Source organism: Amblyomma maculatum, chromosome 5, assembly GCF_055883805.1.
Source record: "Amblyomma maculatum isolate TAMU_Amacu chromosome 5, ASM5588380v1, whole genome shotgun sequence".
In the NCBI taxonomy this organism is placed as follows: Eukaryota; Metazoa; Arthropoda; class Arachnida; order Ixodida; family Ixodidae; genus Amblyomma; species Amblyomma maculatum.
Window position 1 is genome coordinate 12,991,088 of NC_139348.1, and position 9,705 is coordinate 13,000,792.

Below are 9,705 nucleotides of genomic sequence, written 5' to 3' on the forward strand. Positions count from 1 at the left end.
GGCAAATTGTAGCGCTAAGCCAACAAGCATACTCCCAGAGGAGGATATCAGTGCTAACAAATCGACCACTTTCGACCGTGAATCGGATCGTTCGGGCATACCGAAAGGAGCGAAGGATCACGGATCGTCCGCGGACAGGCCGTCCCAAAGTCACCAATGAAGACGACGACATGAAAGTTGCGGCCGCTGTGGACAAGCCCACTGCCAGTTCGACTGAAATTAAGAACACTGTCGGGCTTCCGGGTGTGTCGAAGGCAACAGTGAGGCGTCGCCTGCGCGCGGCTGGCCTCAAGTCAAGAATAGCTGTACAGAAGCCACTTGTGAGCGCGAAGAACAAGGACAAGCGCCTGGCATTTGCCCGAGATCATGAGCACTGGACAGAGGAGCACTGGGGAAAGGTCGTATTTACTGATGAATCTGCTTTCACGACCAGGTGGGACCAGCGTCAGCGAGTTTGGCGGCCTGAAAACTGCCGGTGAGTGTAATCATTTAAGCAAGTGTATCCTAAAATGAAGGATCATTTTAGGCACTAGTATTTACTGTTATTAAGGTTTAAACGTTTATATGCTTGTTCTAGCAAGTATCAATAATAATTTTTGCAGTGGCCTAGCAACTGTAGTTTTGCAAAGCGCGTACATTAAGCAACATTTCATTTTACACTTCGATAAAAGAAAGCAATTGTCTAAAATAACAGTACAGCTCTGATTAGTGACGAACGTTGCAACCATAATAACTGAAGTTTCAGTTTTTGTCAGTTATGGCTTAAATCTATAAACATCGAATACTATAAGTTGGCGCGTACATTGTTCATCACGAAATATGGGAATAGGGAGAAAGTGACTGTAGGATCCATTAATATTAGGAATTTGTCAGTGGCAAACGAGCAGGGCCCGGAGGAGGCTTCAGGTCAACAGATTCTTTTCGTACTCCTTACTACACAATGAAGACAGTGGGAGCCTGAGCTCTGCAATAGCTTCCACAGAATGAGTTCGCAAAATCACATAATTTGGAGTGTCAGGACTCACCTGGGGCTAAATCACAAAGCATCCCAGACCTTGCCACCTGAGAAGAGCTGATCCGGAGACACGACCCGGATCAGCAAAGGCTCATCAGCCGTCAGGCGGAGACAGCTTACTACAATACTCTCCGCGGTCTCCAGTGCTGAGAGCCGGCTGGGAGGCACCCCCTCCTAATTGCTCCACCCCGACCGTGAGGCTCCATGATGACGGAAATAAAGTTCATTCATTCATTCATTCATTCATTCATTCATTCATTCATTCATTCATTCATTCATTCATTCATCAGAAATAGGTGCGGATAGAGAGCCAATATTTAGACTGTGGCATACGCAGGAATCATGCTTTGCCTGAGTCTCGGAACATTTGATGATCTCCCAAAACAAGTGAATTCATAAAAGAATGGCCTCGTTCGCAATTTTTCTTGTGATTGTGTTAGGTGGCCCGGTAATGACCGCTAGACAATCCTAAACGATATTAATGGATCCTTCCTTCCTTCCTTCTAGCTTGTTCCTTGTTGTTCCTTCCTTCTGGCCTTCTAGCTTGTTGGTTCCTTCTAGCTTGTTGGTTGCACCTGCATTTTTTTACCAACGCTAACAAATGTTTTTTTTTTCGTATTCTGCAGATATATGCCTGAGTACATGCAGCAAGTCGCTGCCAGCGGCCGGTCCGCTGTGAATGTTTGGGGCGCTGTGACCGCCGAAGGCCTGGGACCCCTGGTTCGTCTAGAGAGCCGATTCAATGGAGAGGCCTACTGCTCAATCCTGGACGATCCGTACCTTCTAGGAGGACCATTTCCGGACAGCGACTTCATTCTACAGCATGATAACTCCTCAATACACAAATCGAAAAAAGTCGCTGCATTTCTTGAGCTCCGCGACATCGCAGTGTTGGAATGGCCTGCTCAGTCCCCTGACCTAAATGTTATAGAGAATGTTTGGGGCGTAATGAAGAGCGCTATGACCGGCCGACAGCTGCACGGCCTCTCAGCGGACGTACTATGGATTGTTGTTATCCAAGAGGAGTGGGAGCGGCTAAGGCCAATGCGAGCCTTTGTAGGTCCCTATACAGGTCCCTCCAGAACAGGATGAAAGCCGTCATAAACGCAGGTGGCGAACCGACCAGCTACTGACCTTGGCCATGGAACTCGTTTAAGAGCAGCTCATAGGAGAAAATAAAACTCCACGCAAGAGCAAACCCTGAACAGACTCGGTGGATCATGAATTTTATTTCCTACAATCAGTTTTGAGTTCTGAATTAGATGCGTTACCTTGATGTCAAACTTTTTTTGTCCATGAAAGGATACCTGATGTGTGGGGTTGTAGTTGTAGTGGGGTTGTAGAAAGGAAAGACGGTCATTTAATGTGCTATATCCGTGCATGCTAAGTATCGCCGGGGTCGAAATGATTCAGATCCCTCTACTACGTCGACGTCTCCCATAGCGTGTCTTTTGGGCATTTAACAGCATAAACTAATCCAGAATAGAGCTGAGAAATTTGAAACACCTGCATTTAACCGAGTACGCTGCACTGGGAACACGCGCTGCTGAGTGGCCGCATGCGGAACCAACAACGCGATGCAGTCAGTAAAATGCGACATTCAGGGGGTTTACATGAGACCGACAAAGTCGGGGCCTGAAAACCGGCTATCGGGCTCATGTATACGCTAAGGAGTCGAGCTAAAGGACCACGGGTCGGGTCCCGCAGGGGGTGCTCGACCCGATGGGCATGTATACGCTGACGCGTCCTTGCCTCCTTGCTGGTCGGGACCGTGAGCATTCCTCCTTCTCGCCTGCCTGGTTCACTTGCTCGACGCACGGTGTAGCAGCGATCTTTGCCAGACAGAATCGAGCTCATGTAAACCCGGTCGGGCTGGCAAGCTCGACAACCGGCTCCCCCCTACCCGACTCGCTTGCGTCGGGCTCATGTATACAAGGCTATTGCCAACTCGGTGCGTCTGGGCGCTGTCAGCACACAGTGTAGGTGCGCTTCCCAGCAAAGCAAGCACGGCGCGCTTCCGTGCTGTAGCAGACGACACGAAGCACCGCCTTCAGTCTGCTGTGCGCATGCGCCACATTGTTTCGATGCGCGACCGCGCCGGATGCGCTGACGCTCCGCGGAGCGCGGGCACCCTTCGCCGAACACCCTTGCGCGTCGCTTCTCTGTCACCGTTTGCACCCCGCCGCACCGCTGCGGCAGTTTTCTCGGTTTTGTCGTTTCCTTCGACGTGCGGCCAGTGCGAAGTCTTTTTCCGTCTTTGCACGCTTCGCGCTGTTCTTTTGAAGCGCTTAGCGCTTTATTTCAAGATGAGCTTGCGGCTTGTGAAGAAACGATGCGCCGTGGCACACTGCGACAGCATGGACAGTGCCGTCGGTGTCAAGCTACACCGCTTCCCGCTGGACTTTCACAGGTGAGCTCTTGTCAGTGTCGTCTGCTACAAGGCGTCTGCTCTAGGTATGCTCCGAATGCTTTCGTTGGGCTGTTCGCTTCTGTTTCTGTAACCAGTTCGTGCGCACGTGGCTTCATTTTTTCGGGGATATTTATGTACTACACTACAGGGCACACACTTTAAGTGCTGAGCTGTGCGAAAGAGGCCCACAATTTGTCTGATTTATGGTGAGTTTCATGCAGCCGGCTATCACCAGCGTTAACTTGATACCGGGCTCTCAGGGGCAAGCACGCGCATGCCACTGACCGGAAGGCCAATTTAAAACCAATTGTGCTGCCTGACAAGTCTGAGCACAGCACTGTTTAGTTTTCCAACACCGCGAAGCCAATTTGACCCTCGCAACTGGTAGTATCGAAATTCAGCCACGTGTATATGCGCGGCCTTGAGGGTGCTTTAACTGAATTCACTCAGCAGGAGTTACTGCCTGTCTTGTTATTGCTATTCTGCATATGCATGACCGTTAGGGTAACTTTAAACGGACTTCATTCTCGTACAATCTTAACCATAGAAAAGTATAGCTACCGGCATGGCATGAGGACGAGCGTACGTAACCGCACTCTTAGGCGCTGAGAGTTTGGGGGCGAGCATTTACTACCATAGTTCAGATATAATGGAAGTATATTGTACTGCAGTTAGCATTGACAGGAATAATGACGCATTGGCGTTTGGAGTATGCAGTATTCCTTACGGCGCAATTGTGAATAACGTGCACGTTGCATCACGTCCAGGTGCCGAGCGTGGGTGCAGTTCTACCACAACGTCAGCCTGGAGAAGAAGACACCATGGCAGCTGCGAGACTTGCGGGTTTGTTCCAAGCACTTCGAACCGTCTGCGTATCTGTCGTCAGAAAGGCTGCGACCCATGTTGATGCGCCTACTTATGTCATGTTTGCCTCAATTGAAGCTGTCCTAGCACTGTCTTCTATGCTTTTCAATTTCCTACCTGGCAACGTTCGTGGAACTGCAGGGCTTTTTTCTATCCGCACTGTGACCATTGAGATGAATAGTCAGCTTAAAGAAACTACTGCTTGAGCTGCCTGTGACGCGTATTTTTTGTTGGTGTGCTTTATCACTGTATTTGTTTGGTTGCTGTAATAAACCATGAATATGAAAACCATACTTGCCGTACACTGTATTGCAAACTGCACTTCAGCCAGTGCTTTGTGCATCATACCTTGTACTCAAAAGTACTAGCACCAGAGACTGTGGACCATGTATTATTGGTGTGCCCAGAGTATGCGAACGAAAGAAATGTGCTAGCTGCTTCCTTGAAGCGTTTAGACAAGAGGCCTCTGTCGGAGGAACTGCTGCTGGGCGCTTGGCAGGACAAGGGGAAGGGCATCCAGGCAGTGCGCGCTCTTTGCCGTTATTTGAGCGCCAGTGGACTTGATTCACGTTTGTAAAGCAAGCTGCTGTGTCTGTATATATATTTCATATGCCTTCTCCCACATCGTCACCCATCATGACCTTCTTTCTTCTCTCCTTCCCCTTCCCCAGTGCAGAGTAGCAGGCCAGATTTGAATTATTCGGGCCAACCTCTCTGCCTTTTCCTATCAATAAATCCATCTATCTATCTATCTACTAGCACCAGTATTTCCACCAATGTTTCCACTACGAATCATGCATGATTGCATTCTTAGCCAGCCAAGGTAAGCCAGCGTCTGAAAGTGTTGCTGCCTTTCTATGCTGCCTTCTTTGCCAGTCACTTTCATTGGGTTCCGAATTGCACATTAGCAAGGCCATAACTAGCAGGAACTCGAGCACATTTGACTGGCAAAGGTTGGTGCGCACTGAAAGGCAACCTTCATGAGATACCGGCTTGAAAATGCGGGTTCTATAAAAAGACCACTTTAAAATTTGCGCTAAAAACATACGTATGCGTGACATCATTCAACGTCACTCATACGTAGTTGCCCCCCAATATGGCGGTGCCCATGAGCCGCCATTTTTTGGACCAATGGGCGTCTATGGAGCCTTCGCTACCATGGTATCGAGAGCTCTTTTTCTGATAGTGCCAGTGATGCCACGCTCACACACCTTTTGCCTACACGTGCAATATTCATAGCCTCGATTAACTATCTAACCTGTTTGTCCTTGTGGCGGCTGATAACCAGACTCTGTTGAAGCAATGGCAAGCATAGCTTTGGACGGCCCTGATGACCAGGCTGGGACTCGCATTGGCGACAATGCAGGCTCAGGTGTCCCTGCTTTCTCTCGTCAACATTGTAGTTATGTTCTTTTAATCTAGTATTTACACATCTGCCTGTCTGCCCAATACACTTTTGGCCACGAGACAACGGTATGCGGTAAACAACGCCCTCATCACAACTGACAAATCGTCTTTCATGGTCAATTTTGCATAATTATTTCGCTATAAGAGAAGTTTTATCGCGAAAGCAATACTACGCCAGGTTTCGCCATATCGCCGTATCGGAGCCTACCCTTCATGGTCGGTCATGTGGCCACTGACGTCATACCTGAGCGAACGACAGGGTAGCAACTCGGCTCTTCAGTGCGCCGTAACTACGCTCCACGGTAGAGGGGCGGCGGTGGTCGGTCAGGCGACTACTGACGTCATACCAGAGCGAGAAACTGGGGACCTAGTCGGCTCTTCAGCGCGCCGCAGCTACGCTCCAGTATGGTGTCTAGGAGAGGGCAGTGTGACGGGCGACGTATCCGCGCCTTGTGAGAGGGAGGCGCGATCCGCGATAAAATTTCCCGGCGTCGCAAGGGGCGCTGCAGCACTCTGGTGTGCATGGGGAACCAGCCGCTGCCGCGCGATTGAGCGCAGCAGCGCGGGTGCGGGCGAGGTCTGGGACCTCGCCCGTCTCTGGGAGCCCGGTCTGGGAGCCCAGATCCCGTCTCAAGCTGACGATCTACCTTGAGACGGCCGGCGGAGCAAGCTCAAGGCCGAGCGGTGGCCGCCGCTCCCTGGCTGCGAGTGGGCTGACGTAAGGCTTCTCCCTCGCTGTCTTCATTGGGATGATAAAATGTAAGTGGGTAAGGTGAGTGGCGTCTGTGCTAGTCATGGAGGGCGCTGTGCACAATAAAACTCGCTCAACGCTGATGTTAGGCTGGCGTCAGTCGTGAAGCTGCGCTCTTCGTTAGAAAGCCTTGCGTGTCGTATTCCAGTACACAGCTCCCGTAGGTGAAGTGATTTGGAAAGTGGTTGTTTTTGTCCCGTTTGGAATGTTAGCACAGTGAGACAGGACAGGATAGAAACTTCGGTTTGGTTTTTCCCGCAATTCCTAGTCTTCGATGATAACGCTTCGCTGAGCTAGAGAGAAAAAAGGACGAGGCAATATTTTCCGCTGTTTCAAATGCGGCTATTGCTGTCCATCTAATGGGGCGAATCCGTGAATTTGCCACCGCTTGTTAAAGCACAGAAGTGGGCAACGGTTTTTGCTATTCCAACGCCAAACTGAATGCCGAAAATCTTAGCAGAGATTGCAACTGCCTCAAAAATATTTGGGAATAGCGAATGAGTGATCTAAAGCCTTGCTATTGCGAACGGTGCCTACGAAGTGCTTCTTCCACTTTCACTGAAATTATCTCCGAAGCTTCATACGTTTGCGGCCCGGAGGGTTCAGCAAAGGCGGGAGCGCCAGGTTTGCTAGCTTGATCTTGTGTTGCACTTGAAGGTTCCATTCCAGCAACCTTTTCATCAAGTTAATGATGCACCTCTCTACCAGCGGGCACTAATCTACCAATCAAGTCGTTAGGTAATAGCGAGTAACACAAAAATAGTTCGTAGTCCAAACGCTGTGTGTTCGGATTTCTTCATTTGCAGACCGTATCGCTGTTAGGTCGGTCGCATGGTGTTTCCTCGTAAAACAAAAAGAAGGAAACATAACAGCCGCACTCTTCGAGAAAATGGGCGACGTATGTTTGAGATGTGAGAATTGCTTTTTTCATGTAGTTCGATCATTAAACAAAGAGGTTGGCCGCAGGCTAACAAATGTAAAATAACAAACGCGGAAAACACTACACCCATTTTGTACGTTACCAAATAGCGGGAAATAAGGTATGCAGCAAGAGGGGTACTTGAAACAGATGAGAATTTTTTATTTCCTTCACCTTAACTAAGCGTCACAGCAAATCCGCTCGTGGTCACATGACTAGGAACTGCAGGAAAAGTGCATCGAGTTTTTCATATCAATTCCTCGCCCTAATGTCTTGACAACCCACTGTAACGATAGTAAACGCGAAGAGATTCTAACGAAGAGCGTAGCTTCACAGTTCCAACCAACAAAAAGCGCTGAGCGAGTGATGCTATGCGGAGCGCCCTGCCTCAGTAGCGGAGCGTTCCGAAGGCGTCTAATCAGGCACCCCACATGATACTAGCTTACTTTTTATCATTCCAAGAAGGAGAGCGAGGGAGCATGTTTACGTCAGTCACCTTACACTCACCGCCAAAGGGCAGCGGCCAGCGACAGCGATGGTAGCGCCGCAGCTCGGCCGCATGCCTGCTCCGTCGGCCGGCTGGGCTGCTCGGTTACTTTTGGCAAGGACGGTACGTGGACGCCGAACATAAGGCCTGGGACGCCATCCTGCCGTACGTGATCTTCGCATATAACACGGCAGTCCAGGAGACGACCAAGCGACCCCGTTCAAGCTTGTGTACGGCAGGGAGCCCATGACGACACTCGACGCAATGTTCCCGCACGTAACCAACGAGGAGAACGTCACCGCCTACCTGCAGCGTGCAGAGGAAGCCCGGCGACTCGCACGGCTGCGTATTAAACACCAACAGCGCACCGACAGTCGACGATACAATTTACGACGACGCCACGCAGAGTACAATCCAGGAGACCAAGTGTGGGTTTGGACACCAATTCGCCGCTGTGGACTAAGTTGAAAGTTACTGCGTCGATACTTTGGACCATACAAAATCCTTAGCCGCGTCGGACAACTCGAGTATGAAGTCATTCCCGGTGGTACGACCGAATCACAACGGCGACGCGCGCGCCCAGAAATCGTAGATGTTGTTCGCCTGAAGCCTTATTATGCGCGTTAAAGAATCATCATCATCATCAGCCTGACGCACCCACTGAAGGGCGAAGGCTTTCCCATATTTCTTTAATTATCCCGGTTCTGTGCTAGCTGCATCCACTTGACCCCTGCGAACTTCTTAACCTCATCCGCCCACCTAACTTTATCCGCTCCCTAGCTGCTATGCTTACCTTCCCTTGAAATCCAGTTTCTTACCATAAGCGACCATCGGTTATCCTCTCTTCGCACTACATGTCCTGCCCATGTCCATTTCTTCTTAATTTCCACTAGAATGTCGGTAACTTGAGTTATTTCTCTGACTCAGTCTGCACGCTTCGAATCTCTTAATGTTACCCTTACCATTTTTCGTTCCATAGCCCTCTCGGTTGTCCTCAACTTAAGTAGAACCCTCTTGGTTGGCCTCCACGTTTCAGCCCCATAGGTGAATGCAGGTAAGATGCAACTGTTGCATACTTTGCTCTTGAGCGATACCGGTAAGATGCAACTGTTGCATACTTTCTTCTTGAGCGATACCGGTAAGCTGCTAGTCATAATCTACGAGTGCCTGCCAATTGCGCTCCATCCCAATCTTATTCTTCTTGTTATTTCCTTTTCAGTGTCCGGATCTGCGGTTACTACCTGTCCTAAGCAGACATATTCGCCTACTACTTGCAGTACTTCGCTACCTAATGTAAACTGCTGTTCCTTCCCGAGGCTGTTGAACATTGAAAACTATGAAAAGGGGGAAATCAGCTGGAGAGGATCAGATAACTACAGATTTGTTGAAGGACGGGTGGGATATCGTGCTAGAAAAACTGGCCACCCGGTATGCGCAGTGCCTGGTGTCATCGACGGTACCGGAACTATGGAAGAAGGCAAACATTATCCTCATTCTTAAGAAAGGGGACTCTAAGGACCTTAAACATTACAGACCAATCAGCTTACTGTCTGGTACGTATAAGGTATTTACTAATGTCGACCAGAGACGCCACGCACTTTCGGCCCACGGACGAAATTCGCGCAGACACTCTCCGGGGTCCCGCCTCGGACTCGACGGGGGGTGCTCTGCTCCGCGCAGCGAAGTAGCTCTCGGGTTACTCGGCCTTTCCGACCCCGGACATCTGGTGGGAGAGGGTGTGCGGAGAGGGACCGAGTGAACCGTGCCGCCACCGAAACGGACCCTTTTCGGGCAGTTTGTGTTCTGTACGCAGTGCGAGCGAGTGTTGTAAACGAAGGGACAATAAATCTGT

The 9,705-nt window shown here is 50.0% G+C and overlaps 1 protein-coding gene across 1 annotated transcript; it reads left to right on the top strand.

The window, feature by feature from the left end:
• The first annotated feature begins 3,195 nt into the window (after positions 1 to 3,195).
• Positions 3,196 to 4,574, top strand: LOC146187777 (52 kDa repressor of the inhibitor of the protein kinase-like). The gene is made up of 2 exons (XM_084603050.1): positions 3,196 to 3,425; positions 4,193 to 4,574. The coding sequence occupies exons 1-2, from the start codon at positions 3,322 to 3,324 to the stop codon at positions 4,374 to 4,376; spliced, it is 288 nt and encodes a 95-aa protein (XP_084459176.1). The 5' UTR covers positions 3,196 to 3,321; the 3' UTR covers positions 4,377 to 4,574.
• The last annotated feature ends 5,131 nt before the right edge of the window (positions 4,575 to 9,705 follow it).

Excerpts from the sequence above, each read along its gene's own strand:
- LOC146187777 (XM_084603050.1), top strand. The coding sequence starts at position 3,322 with ATGAGCTTGCGGCTTGTGAAGAAACGATGCGCCGTGGCACACTGCGAC. Across the intron at positions 3,426-4,192 it reads TTCCCGCTGGACTTTCACAG|GTGCCGAGCGTGGGTGCAGT; the intron begins GTGAGCTCTTGT and ends CATCACGTCCAG.